We start from the raw sequence: 14,437 nt of genomic DNA, 5'->3' as shown, positions 1-14,437 counted from the left end.
ATTCAGCCATATTTTCTCAATTTTTTTCATTACTGAGATGATTTTCTTGAATGCACAAAGCATGATGGGCCTCATCTTTGTATGCCTATGAATGCGATGCACAAGCAAGGATGGAAGATGTAGCACTGCTGGTATCTGTAGGTTTAGGGTTCATATCAAATCCTGCCTGGAACAAAAGGAGGCACAAAAGAAAGCTGCAGGGCAGCAGGGAGTGCTTTGTTCATGTGCCTCTTTTTGTCTTAGCATGGGAATAGCTCCTCTGAGAGAGGTTCCCGGATAATGGGAACCCATGGGATATTTTCTCTTTCGTGGAATGCCAGTAGCTGGTGGTGAAAACTCTTAGCATGATTTGTCTCTCTAGAGTGGGTTAGCCTTTGTTATCTGTGGCATTGGAATTAATCACTGTGGCAAACTTTTAGTTTAGGGTATTCTTTAGACAGCTAATGAACCAAAGTCAAAAAGATTTAATGGAGCTGTTACCTCCCTGAATGCTGGAGGAAAGAAGGCAGCAAAACTTACGCTGTTCCATTGAGAGAACTATGCTGATCTGGCACTTGGAACAAAAGCCATTAATTGTCTTAAATGACTCCAGATAATGAGGTTTAGTAATTGGCTTTTGTTTTAATACAGCTTTGAAAGGCTAAACCACATCAATCTGTGTAATGCCTCGGAATAAGCAACAGTTAAGGTAAGGGATAGTTTGACTTCACAGTGCCTGTCCGGACTGGATAAAGCCATATCAGTTCAGTTACATGAGTGATTAGTTGATGTTAATAATTTTTATATATGGATTTATTTGAACACTTTGAGGTGCAGAGTGCGAAATAAGGTCATTTTGTTTCAATGCTTAGGTACATTTTTGTGATGAAATATGTTACTATTGATTTTCAGTAGAGCCCAATTGCTGTGTGTCTTGAAGATTTAAAATCATCTACCTCATAAAACTGCAACAGCTGTACTCTGAAGAGCTCGGTATACTCCTGCTTTCTCTTACAGGTGTTTATCCAAAAGAAGGTAAAGCATGCCCATACACGGTGATAACTCTGCAGTCACTTGAGAGACGTACATCCTCATTTGACTGTAGCATCACATCAGGATTTCCCCTGCTTTTGCATTGGGGAAATTGCTGATGCACACTCATGCTGATATGTGTGTTATTAGAATAGGAAACCGCAAGCTAACTATGAAGTTGCCCTCTCCAGTATCTGGGCTGGTTCTGCCTATAAAGACACCTTGTAGCATTGCACGGCGAAGGAAATCCCCGATCACAAACCTGAGAGAGCACTTACTCAGGCGGTGCAACACAAGTAAAAATCAAGACAAGGACTCATATGTTTCCTGAACTTTAAAATCTTCAGGGTAGACATGTATAATGACAGCGCTTCAAATCAGTTCGCAAGCAACCTGGTTTTAGAAGAAGTGAGCTTGAAAGTGTTGCAAGAGAATTTGACTAGAACCAAGAACCAGGCAACATCCCGATTTTAAACATCCACATCTCTAAAAATCCAAATATTAGTATCTCTACTCAATATGTCATTGCTTTTTCTTTGTGCCTCGTTCTTATTTGGCCCAGTTCCTCCCTTCCATTTATATATATTGATACCAGGAGTCTGCCTTTAGCATTAGGACACTGTGATGGTCATAAAGAAATGCAGAGTAGTTCAGTCCCTGGCAGCTAAGGGCTGTAAGGTCCATGGAAATGGTTTCTCCCTTGTTTTCTTTAAATGGAAACGTGTGGGTTTTGGGGTTTTTTTTTGAAACAGGATTTTTGCTGCCAATATATTAGAAAGTGGTGGTGTTCATGCCGTATGCTCTGCAATTAACAGGAGCTGTGTAATTAACTCATCTTACCACTGCATTGTGAAAGCAAGAGGAATTGTCCCTGTCCCTTTGCGGAGGCAACTGTGTGGCAGCAGATTTGCATTATAATAGCTGCTTTCATGCGGGAAAGTTGATCTTTTTTTCCTCCATACTTTTATTCTCCCCAAATCCACAAGGTCATGGTCTCAGACCAACAGAATAGCAAAATACTGTGCTTGAGTCGAGCCATCCTAAATTGCTTTTAGCATTTAAATTCACAAGAGAATGTTTTTCTCGGGGTGGGTATGGTGCCTCCTGTGCCTTACATCCAGCCTGCCTGTTCCTGGGGGAAGGTGTAGCAGCTGACCTTAGCAGGAAATTCTGGGAAAAGATAGCGGTGGGTAAGACTCTATAATAACATCTTGTGTTGAGTGCCTTAGTTTTTGAGACGATGCTTCAGGCTGTATTTGGAACCAGGGACTAATTTGTTGACAGTATCTCTTCCTAAATGACCTAAGTTGTCGGTGTTGGCAGTCTTATTTCTCCCAGTGAAAAGGTAATTCTGAATCACAAACCATTTTTTGCTAAAGTAAAAATAGCCTTTATTTACATTCATGTTACGTGTCTTTTTTTTCTTTTACTGTTCTTGTCTCTATCTTCTTTCTGCACGGGTTATTTTTATCACCATTCCGGTTTTTAATTTTCTTTTAACTCATCGCTGTATAATGCTTGCTTAACTCTAATCTGGTTTTCTTTTCTGTTTCCCAAGTCACAGTAGTGTCTAAGTGGGTTTTGTTCTTCCAAATCTGTTTTCCTTGATTCACCTGTACATACTTCTGCCCTCAGTTCTGTGATGGTTCTTGCCTCTTATCAGTTAAGTTTGCCTGTATATTATTCTCAGTAGGGATGAGCAATCTTATTGTCTAACAGGCTGAATAGTTAATGCATTCTGAAGGACACAATGTATTCATGTAAGTCCCAAAAGCTCCAGAACCAGCACAGACTAATTCCTGCTAGGACTGAGCCAGAATTTTTACTGATCTGATAACTTCTGGACATTATAACATGAATATAGACCTGGTGTTGAAAAGGAGGCCAGCATTGGTCATTGTGTTACTTTGGCTTTCAGATACTTAATGCATTAAAATGTTGAGAATGTTTAAATTGAATTTGCTAGCAATCCTCGGGCAGGGTTGTTTGGGAAAAGATGGACTGAATTTGCTAAGATTTGTTTCAGTTTTCTGTGCTGGACATAATTTGCTTAGTGGGCCACTGGGTCACAAAGTGGAGAGAATGTTATTGCCATCATGTGCAATGTTCAAAATTATTTTTCAGTTATGAGTAAATGAATCTGAATTATTTTGACCTGGAACTGGCACTGTATTGTTTTCCACTCTTTCTTCTCTTTGGGCTGTGCTTTGTGGCTGAAAGCCTCTCCCATGATACACAACTTCTCTGCAGACCGTTCCTACTCGCTCTCCTTTTTGGTTTGGTAAAGATACTCAGTTGAAAGGGGAAACCTACATTTAAGATGTGGAAACATGGAAGAGAGAGTGCAGTGGTCTTTAGTCCAGAAAGTTCTATTTCACTAACTAGAAATATCTGTAAGGGCAGAACATTGATTATGCTTAACTATGTAGTTAATCTGAGTTAATTATTTATCTGAAATAATAGGTAGCTTTTGGCACATCACCATTTTCTCTCACGTGGGCTGTGATCCAGCATTTGAAGAGAGCAACAGACAATTTCACTGGCCATTAGCTTAGGCTCCAGACATCGGAATGTGACTCTCATTCAGCCTTAGGACAAGAGTAGGTGGTTGAACAAAGTGAGTGGGCATCTGGATTTCCTTGTGTGCAGCACAGAGACACCAGCTGTTCCTGCCTGGAATGGCCATGTGTTCATTTCGGAGTGACAAATTTTTTCAAGATTTGAAAATGGACCTAGACAAAAGGCCTTACAGAAGGAAGTTGCATAGCATTTGGGACAAGTAAAAATGAAACTCGCTCCGCCGCATTCTTAAACTTTTGAATGCTTATCTCTTCTTTGGTAATTTCTTCAAGAACTCTGAAGAAGTTAAAAAAAATCTTGGTAGCTTCCCAGGGAAAACCCTGGTAAATGGTGAAAGTTGGGGTTTTTTTTCCTGAGATAATGCACTGTGCTAGCTTTAAATCTGATGGGGTTTGTATTTATATTGAGCTAGAGGACACCATAGTACATAATGCATATTCAGCCTGACCCTAGCATGCTTTTCCTGAAGTGTATTGTTAACGTTCTTATGTAGAATGGGTTGAGGGTTCAAAAAGGTTATGTATAAATAGTTCAATTAAAGTCAAGAGTACGCAGCGCTTCGTACTCAGGGGAAGTTTATACATTTATTAACATAAGTTTATTAAACTTTAATCTGCAGCCTTTGCTGACACTGTGGCAGAAGAGTTCTTCACTGCTGCAGCAACTTTGAATCAGGGAGCTGCTTTAATCCATGATGAAGCCCCCTGTGAAACAGGCCAGTCACTGCCGCATCCTCTGTACCATGCTTGAACACCAGCTTGAATGGATGGGTGCAGTGAGAAGATGCTGAATTGCTGTGTCAAAGGTCTGCAGCGATAGGTTTCTTAGCTTGTCACCTGTCTAAAGGATTTGGGCTCTTGGCACTGGTGTTACAAGAATTTGCATTGATCTGCATACCAAGCAAATATTGTGGAGGGTGGAGACAGAAAGTGCAGCAAAACTTCTTAGTGACGCAGGTATTGTAGCCATTAGCACTTAAGGACCAGTAATGCACTAGAATTGCTCTGTGACTAAAAGCTTTTCTATGTTTTCTGGCTATACATTCCTATAAAAGTTACTGCTGTACCCAGAAACCTTGTCTCACTTAGGAGCGTAGAGATACTGGCACAAAAAGACCTGTGTCTTTATGTGTATTTCAGTATATTTGGATTGTTTATGTTTGATTTTTTAAATTCTGTGCAGTGCATCTTTTTATTTACACTAAGTTGTTGATATATGTAATTTTATCTCTATTTTAAGACAATGTTCTGTTCAGGGAATTATATTTCCTCTTAGAAGTGCCATAAATGATGTGGTCCTGTCTTTGCTTGATCTGTTTGTGTATATGATTTATGTACCATTGCTATTAATTTTTCTATTTGCACTGTACTGTGCAAGCTACATAGCCTCACATTCAGAAGTAGGTAACGGGGCTCTCATTTTAGTAGATCCACATGTGGGAATAGTAGGTAGTTTGCAGTGCTCCCTCCCCTAATGTTCCTCTAATGTAATTAACCGATACAGCAGCACAATGATACTTTGAGCAGTTTAACCCCAGGATTTCCCTGCTAGTGTGGTTCCTCACATGCTTGAAATCTGAATGCCTCAACTCCCTGAAGAAATTTGTAAAGCGACATAGTGTTTTGTCACCTTGAGTGACAGATTTTACATTATCTGAGGGTTTTCTTGCTTGAAAAATATCTGGATTTTCTTCTCTTGTTTATTCCTGTTTTCAGAATGAATCACGAGTATTGGCAGTGAATAATATATATAACGGAATGAAATGGGATCAGCTTTCAAGAACATTTCAATCACCTCTTTTGATTAGCCTCAACAGGGAATATTAAACATGACTTACGTGCTTTTTTACCTTGTCTGGCATTAATTGAATAGGATGTAAATTCATCTCTGTGAGCATACACAGTTAACAATGAAGTAAGAGTCCGTCCGTAGATACTATACAATAGGATAGAATTCTTTGCCCATGTAACTTAGGCACCTTTGGAAATGTAAATTGTGCCTTCCTGTGGATGATTCAAGCATGATTAAAATGAAAGCAATAAACAGAAGGGAAGAAAGAGGGGGTAGACATTTGTAAGGCCAGGAGCCTCTCATAAGCAGACATGCTTGTCTTGTTTAGACAGCATTTATAGGTCATGCTGGTTTTCTTAAAAAAAACCCAAAACAAAACAAAACAGGCCGTACTGTCTTCCATCATCTCTACTAACACACCTAAAATAAATCATTGGTCGTCAAAAGCCTGTGGAAATAATTGGGATTTGACAGTAATTTTAGAAGAGTTGGCACTGTAGGAACATCAAGCAGGTTTCTTTCTCTAGATACTCATTAGTTGCCCTGTTTAAGTCCTACCAAGTTACAGACAAGAGATGACACTCCAAGCTGAATAGCTGCATCATCTTCCCTTTGTGGACAGAAATAATTAGGTATACACTGGCGTGTTACGAATTCAGAAAAAGGACATACAGTACCACCTTTCAGTGGTGATTCTGCTTGGCTTATTTGTTCTGCAGTCATCTTCTCTGAGTATCTTCAGCTGTCATTTCTCGGAAAACTCTGCGTCTCAGTCCTGCTACTTCATCAAATGGAAATAGAGGAGAAACATAATGCTATCCAAATGGAGGCAGATGGGCATTTAGCGTTATCTAATGGCTCTAGTTTACTGCAGCACACTGAAGGAAACCTGAGTCCACTACAGGACAGAGATACTGAATATAATAATGATTTCTCCAGTGTGAGAATGCTGAATGTAAAGAAATGTTCTCTTTTGGATAATGACATAGATCAGATAACCCAAAAGTGGTTTAATTTTTACTTTTGGGTTAGTATTATGAGAACTAGGCCTTAATGTAGTTTCCATTGAAACAATGAATTCTCATTGACTTCAGAATAAAAATAGTCTGACCACAGATCCTCCAGTGCTTAGTTTTACTGTTTTGGGGATGTGTTTCCTATTAGAAAGTGTTTGCTTTTGTTAAAAATATTTACGTAGACAGAGGGACTGGGAGAGTAGTTAATAATTGGCAGAAGTTGATAATTTTCGTAATGGGACACAAGATTCTTATATTTAATGAGTGGGATAAAGATGGGAAAAGAATTAGGAAGATACAGTCCATGTAAGCAGCTCTGGTAGTTGAGTGCAGCTGTAGCAAATGTACTGAGCTGTTCCACGCAGCTGGGAGTCCAGCCCATACAATCTAAAAGCATCCAGCACCATACCTGTTTACCTTGCCAGTTCCATGACTAAGCTGTGAAAGTGAAGAATTGTAGCAGCCTGTAGTAAAGAGCATGAAGGAGCACCAGTATGCATGCAAACAAAGTAGTAGCAGTGGTGTAAATGACAGATAAATAAAATCCTGTCTCCGCTGAAATCCCAGAATTTGTCTATAAAATCAGTATACATTGCTTGTAGAGGAGTGGTGATAAAGCTGACAGCATTCTTTAAGAGCCTCAGTCATTCTACTCCATTGATGAGGTCCATGGAGCTAATTTGTTGAGAGGGCTCTTCCAAATGGGGATGTATTTCCCAAAGCCAATTTTATTGATGGCAGTCAGTAATGATAAGTAATGATAACGATTGATCACTGCTTGAGAAACTTTGTTCTCTTTGCAGCATTTCTTAGTGAAACAGACATTAGAGATTTAAAGCAAATAGACTATATTCTTATTCAATGGATATGGTCATGTGGAATCTTCTGAAACACAGGAGACTGAGGTGGCTTCACAGCTTTGGAAATCAAATTTCTTCCAGGGTAATGGGAAATTTTTTTTCAGTTTAATAGGAAAAATTCCAGCATTCCATGGAGAAAGCACTTCTGTAACATCTCCAGCTGCTTCACTTTTCATCTTATTGTTGGCACTGCAACAGCACTGTGCTACATGGGGGACATGGACATCTATGTCCCATCATACCATATTCTCTCTCAGGAATATCCTGACCTAAGCAGATGAAGTAATTTCACTGAGGGTCTGAAATTTCCCCAGTGACGTAGTTTGACTGTGTCTTTGGCTTACATTTGCATTCCAGAATGAGGAATGTTTCTTGTAAAGGACTGATGGTGTCTGGTAGAAGCCAAAGCTATTTCAGTCTCTCCATTCTTCTTCCTAGCCAGTATAGAGGCTGGAGAAAGCAGGGAAGAAAGGAAAGAAAGGAAGGAAGGGAGGGAGGAAGGAAGGTAGGAAGGAAGGAAGGAAAGAAAAGAGCAAAAAAGAGAGAGGGAGGGAGGGAGGGAGGAAAGGAGGAAGGAAAAAAAAAGATGTGGGAAAATCCCAACTATTGAGCCGGAGCTGACATAAATCAGTAAAATTGGCAATATTGTACTGATTTACACTAGCTGAGAATCTAGCATCCAGCTCATTTGTGAAAGAAAATGTACTATGGAATTAAAACCTACCAAACCATTTCTTTACTATATCAGCTTGAAGCTTGATGCCACTCCAGTGGAGCAGAAAATGACACTTCCATTTTAACAGTTTATGGCTTTTCCAAGAAAAAAATGTCAAAAATATGCAGCCAAAACCCAAACAAAGCAGCTGAATTGAAGGCTTTCAATCTCTTTTAGTGATGCATTTCTGGAAAACAATTTTCTGTTTTACTGGTCATGGAAAATTAATCATATGTTTGATGATTTGTATCCTGCTGCTGTTGTCTTCTCTTCATTCTTTGGCTCCATATTATTTAATTTCAGTAAGTGTAATTTCTAAAGGGAACAGAATGAACTGAGGGCCTTCCACCTACATATCCAGGTCTTTCATCAGCATTTTGTAATGACTGGTAGTCTGCTACAAGACTTTTAAATTTACCTGCTAACTGTTGTCAGCTCCCTCTTGAGTCATGGATGCATGTATATATACAAATATATGTGTGTGTATATACATATATGTATATATGTATGAGTAATACTTCGGCACTGGTTAAGGATGAGACTAGTAGATTTTTTTACAGAAGATGTTCTAACTGTCCATGTAGTTTAACACAGAATGTTGTAATTTGTGGAAGATGGAGGTGACGGGAAGTTGAGGGTTTTCTTTAAACACCTAGAATTTAGTGGAAGAGCTTCAATTCTCTCTAGTAGCTTCTGTAGAGTGATCCAAAACCTATTAAAAACATTATTTTATTCTCTTAAAGTCATAGGGATTTTCTGTGGGAGGCTGAGCACAATTACCTGGTGATTCTCTAAGCAGCTTCCAAAACAGTATATGACTAGAAAAGCTCTTTTAATTTCCAGAAACCCATACAGATGGAATTGCCATTCCTTGCGGTTTGTCTGGCTTTGCTTCTGCCCTAGATTTCAGATAAGCTGGACAGCTACCATGATTTTCACTCCTAATTATCAGAAAGCCAGTTAGGTCCTAATCTGTTTTATGAATTTATTCACTGTGGGCATACTGAGTGGTCCACTAACTTTGATGCAGTGCAATGAGTTAGGGAAATGCTGTTATCTTCTACTTTATCAGTAAGGAACCAAGGTAATGAGAAGTAAAAGGCTTTAAAAAAATTGTCCAGATAGTTTCACTGAGGTCATACAGGATGTTGAGACAATGTTGAATGCAGGACATTGTGATCAACGCCTAAGATTTCTAACTGCAACAGACTAGCAAAGGCAGATAATAAAATGTCTTCCATATATCATGGGGAATCCTGAATTTGGTGTCAGTGGAGTGCTGACTGGAATAGGGAAGACCCAAAAGTGTGTACAACTGTTTTCCAATGCCTTGGGATTGACTCGGTTGTGAAAACAGAATTCTGCATGTGGCAATCTAATGCTGTGCTTTATCAGAGGTTAGGCAGATGGGACAGGATGTTTTTTAAACTGTCTTTTATATCAAAATTCAGGTAATAACTTACCTGTAGTTGAAAAGCAGTTGGGAGAATATGTCCTGCTCTTGTACTCATGGTTTCCTCTCTTTTCTTTTTCAGTGAGTATGTTTTTGAACACATTAACCCCCAAGTTCTATGTTGCCCTGACAGGCACTTCCTCACTAATCTCGGGACTTATTTTGGTAAGTACTAGATATATTATATCACTTTAAAAATTGATTTCATTATCCAGAATGGCATTTCAGGCTTTATCCAGATTAATAGGTGTCTTTTTTTTTTTCCTTAAACTTGCCTTTCTGCAGTATAAAATTTGTATTTCTTTATTTGTACTTTTTCCGTGGGAACAACAAAAAAAAAGATAGAAAATGTTCCAGTGCTATGCCTCTGAATAAAACAAGTCTTGAAAGACAGCGTGCCCCACTAACAGCCCTATAGTAATTCATAGCAAGTGGTTGCATGTTTGGTATTTCTATTGACAAGTACTACAGAAATAAAAAGGCCAGTAAAAAGAAGAGAGGTACCAACTATCTCAGCTTAGCATGGTCCTTTTAGAAAGTTACAGCAGGACTTACCAGAGAAACAGCGAGCAGAATGTTAGCAACGAACCCAGTTCTGGTGCCAAGATTCCAAGAGCTAATTATTTCAGATCTTCACTTTCAAAATCTTTCAGGTACATATCTGCCTATTTACTTAAAGGTCTGAAGAGTATTTTTAAATCATTTAAAAAACCCTCCTCCCATATGTAATCCCCAAGGGCTTCATTGTGCAAATCAATGCAGTGGAATGAATCATAATACCATCACAATGCAGGAGTCCAAAGCAGAGCATTTGTTCTGGATTTTATTCAGTCTTCATAAAAACAAACAGAGGTAAAAAAATCTAAGAATCTGCATGGTATATGTAGGGTGTTATACTGGGCTGTTTTGTCTCCTCACTGCTGACAGCTGGCTTTCTACTTACGTGGATAGGGTAGGATAGGATAGGATAGGATAGGATAGGATAGGATAGGATAGGATAGGATAGGATAGGATAGGATAGGATAGGATAGGATAGGATAGGATTAGATGAGAGAAGAGAGAAGAGAAGAAAAGAGAAGAGAAGAGAAGAGAATGATCATCTAATCCAACTCCCTGACCAAGTCCGGGCTGACCAAGTTAGAGCATGTTGTCAAGGGTATTGTCCAAATGCCTCTTAAACACTGCTAGGCTTGGGTCACCGATCACCTCTCTAGGAAGTCTGTTCCGGTGTATGACCACCCTTTTAGTAACTAAATGCTTCCTAATGTCCACTGTAAACCTCCCCTGGTACAGCTTTGAACCATTCCCATGCTTCGTATCACTGGATATCAGGGAGAAGACATCAGCACCTCCCTCTGCACTTCCCCTTCTGAGGGAGGAGTTCTTTGTTTTAGTCTTGTTTGTTCAATCTGTCTTAGGTCCTTGTCTAAAAACAAGTTGTACACATTTAAAATATGCTGGATACAAGCTGAAGACCCTCCTCACCATACCAAACTAGGCATGTAATTGGGAGACCAATGAGACCAATTGTGTAGGAGTGTAGTTACAGTAACGGTAAGTGGAAAGAGAGAGACATGGCTAGGTGCTTGTTCACATCGCCTCGGATCTACTGACCTCAGAGAAACTCGAAAGAAACTAGGTTCCTAATTAAACTTTATCAGTTTGGTGTGGGAAACGCACACCTCTCACTTACACATTGCCTGTAGTTGATGTAGACAAAGAAATGGTGTCCTTGACTCCTGAATGCCTGTGAGACTCTCATCACTTAGATGATGCCAGGTATAAAGCATCAGGTGCACTGCTGCTGTGCCTTGTTCTGAGGTTTCCTTGTAGCTAGCAGAAGGCAATTACTTAATGTCTGCACCTTGGGCATTCTTCATTCTCATATGGTTTGATCCTCAAAGCACAGGATGGAGCTTCAGAGACACCAGCAGATCTTTCAGAATATGAACAGAAGCCAGACCTGTAAGACTTGGATTCGGTTCAGCACAACTTACTCAAATGCATGGGAGGAAAATACTGAATGTTACATTCAGTACTGTCAGCCAGAAAGAAGAAATGTTTGAAAGGCTGGACCCCACCATCAAGATGAGAAGGAATGACAGAAATAACATGGGTCCCACAAGCACAATTCCAGATTTGTTGTTAGAGTGAAGGCAGTGGGAGGAGGTTGCAAGAAAAACACAGTTTGTGCCCTATGGAAATACCTTACAGAATCAAAGTGGAGCAAAGTACCCTGAAGAGAGACTAAATTATCTGTGACTGAATTCTGTGTCCAATTCTGTTAGATTAGAATCTGTAGATTCTGTAGATTCTGTAACTAATTCTGTGCATGATTGCAAATGTAGGTAGATTTTATACTGTAGTCACGAAGGTAATTTCTGAGGAGCAAGCTCAGCAGGAGACTTGCGAGCAAGACATTTCTGAGTGCTGTACTTTGATGGAAAGTACAAGAAGGAAGTGGCAAGGAGTATTCAAGACTGTGATACGAGGAAGGGGCAAAAGGGCAGCATTAGAAGCCTCCCAGGAAGAGATTAGACTTAACTGGAAAAAAAATCACTAAATGCTGCATGACAAAGTCCATTATGAACAAGCTGAAGGAACAGTGAGGTGATGGAGGTGTAGACACAGACTGAAAGAAGATTGAAAGACTTTTTTGTGGACCTTCACTACTGCTATCAGTTGTTGCCTGCTGTTCCTATGCCATCATCCTAAGTGTGCAAAGGATACATAGGCCAGGAAGGTAACAGCCAGGAACCCTAGATTTTAGGGACTGGTGTCTGTGCTGAGAGGAACATGTGGTCTGTCAACTGGATGATGGAAAAGGAACTCAGCAGACACAGTCAAGGAGAGAAGAACCTGCAAGTTGAACAGACCATGTATCAGGAAAGACAGCTGAGTAAGTTCTAGTGAGGTAGTGCTAGCCTGTCACTAGCCCAATTGTGCTTCAGATTAATTATTCTTATTAATCTTGCTGTTTACCAATGGCCCGGTAACATGCTGTATTGCCCGCATTACTACACATTCACCTGTTACATGGTATTAAGTGAAACTCTCTCATAAAATAAACATTCTATTGTCATATCTACATTGCTTGGGTATTTTCCAGACTAGATGTACTAATATTCCTTGGAATTTTCCACCATATGGTCTGGCAGATTTCTTTCCATTATCAGCTGGCTGCAATTCCTAATCAGAAGGAGAAATCACAGAACTGCAGGTTATGAAATGATGGAAAATTCCATCATTTCAGAAGTGTGGTAACCAATGAGAAAGTGAATGCTTTTCCTATTTCATGTTTGGGTTGTGAAGCAATGACTGCAGAGTTCAGCTTTGGGCAATTGCATGCTACGGGACTCCTTTGCAAAACACTACTCTCCCATCTTATTTTGTCTCTTACTTTGTTTTCATTCTTTAGGTAAAATTCTGGCCTTGCTGTAGGCAATGTGACTTAAATGAAGCAAGGATTTCAGACCTTTTTTCTTTTCGGGATAGCTTAGAACAGTACAGGAAATACTTTTCTGTCTCAAGCATTCTCAAGAATTACTTGACTAACATAGTTTAAAATGAACAATTTAGCATGTGTTCAATTTATCTGCACTATTTTTGGCAAAAATCAAAAACAGGAACCAAATTAAATCCCAGGCTCCATTAGAAATATTGTATTGCAAACTTGGTTCCACCACAATTACTTTTAATCCAGTAAAAAACAGGGTTCTGTCTCACAGAACACAATGAGCTGCATTGTATTCGGTGTTTGAGAGGCTAAGGTTTTCCACAGGTAGGGTAATAAAACTGTCATGAAACACAACTGATGTCCAGTAAATGCTGTGAACTGGAACTGTGTAAATGCCACTGAGATTTGCAAATAAGGCCATGTATTTAACATACAGTTATCACCAGAGTGAAAGTTGGTTAGCAAGTGTGCGTGATATTTGCTCTACAAACTGATGGAGTCTTCGTTCTAACAAAGTACAGGCAGAAGTGAACCCCAGTCTTCAATCTCCACCAGGAATGCCTCGTGATTCTACTGCAGAGCTTGGGACAATAATAAGAGTTTTCTGCTACACCATGAGAAACATTCTGCAATGCACAAATACCAGGTCTTTCTGAGAGAAGGATTAGAAAGCCAGTCTATGGAGGTGGAGCATGAGTGCTGAGTCTACGTACTGGCTAGCACTGAGCAGCTGGGTTGTCTGCTACTACTCAAGTAAATGTATAGTATGCGAGAGTCCCAGCCTTTGGTAACCAATGGTACCAGTCCAGGAAGTCTGTGAGAGACTTGAATAACACAGAAGGGACCTGTCTTATTCTCTGTAGATATTAGTTGTTCTGCTTGTTTCAATACCTCTGTGTAGCCTGCTGCAGAGGGGCAGAAAGGTGACTGAGTTCTGGGTGTTGCCACAGGCTCCAGAAAGGTAAGACAATTGTGCAGGCACAATCTTTGGTGGCTGAAAAGCGATACGTGGCAATTGTTCAAAGTTTCTGCTCTGCTCAGTGGAGGCTGACAGGTCAGAGAGGGCAGAATCCTTATAGGAAGTTCTAAGAAACTGGAAACACTTGCCAAGGAGCAGATGAAAGAGGAAGGGGTCTGTAGGAAGGCAGGCTGTAAGGCAGTCCACAGATAAGAAAGAGTTATCATAAGTAGCTGGGCTCTAATTTGAGAGAAGTACTATACTTAGGCCAGGCAATATGTTATTTTCTTTCCCATTTTTGTATTTCCAGAGGTAGATGAAGTGTAAGCAAATAGCTATTTATTTTTAACAAGCTGCTTGTTAGCACTGCATGTATCTTCTCATGCTGACTCCTTGAGTTAAGACAAGTGGGGGTTCGGTAACCAGCAGCAGTCTAAGAGGATGCTAAATGGGTGCATTTCATCCAGAAGGAAGGGGGCTGCATAGCCTTCAAGACTGTTGGTAAAAACACTGAGAGCGTGGTCAGAGGTGTACTGTTTCCTAGAACTAAGCTGAGCAGGACAGGAGGATCTGCTTGAGTCACTGGCTACCCCTAA

At 39.9% G+C, this 14,437-nt stretch overlaps 1 protein-coding gene across 9 annotated transcripts in view; it reads left to right on the top strand.

Moving 5' to 3' along the window:
- ST7 (suppression of tumorigenicity 7) overlaps positions 1-14,437 on the top strand; it is a 151,768-nt gene that overhangs the window by 70,501 nt on the left and 66,830 nt on the right. For 7 of the 9 annotated variants that reach the window (XR_005104436.1, XR_005104435.1, XM_037388983.1 and 4 more), the window contains exon 2: positions 9,509-9,591. The exons of 1 other annotated variant lie outside the window; for it this stretch is intronic. Coding sequence is in view for 5 of the 8 variants with exons in the window: in XM_037388983.1 (XP_037244880.1) it covers positions 9,509-9,591 (83 nt within the window). In the remaining 3 variants the exon portion in view is untranslated. Of the gene's footprint in view, positions 1-9,508; positions 9,592-14,437 lie in introns of those variants that run through there. One more of the 9 variants, XM_037388987.1, reaches the window with a different exon arrangement.

This window comes from Falco rusticolus, chromosome 5 (genome assembly GCF_015220075.1).
Source record: "Falco rusticolus isolate bFalRus1 chromosome 5, bFalRus1.pri, whole genome shotgun sequence".
NCBI classification, from domain to species: Eukaryota; Metazoa; Chordata; class Aves; order Falconiformes; family Falconidae; genus Falco; species Falco rusticolus.
Note: the sequence above shows the minus strand (reverse complement) of the source record. Positions and strands in the feature narration are given on the sequence as shown.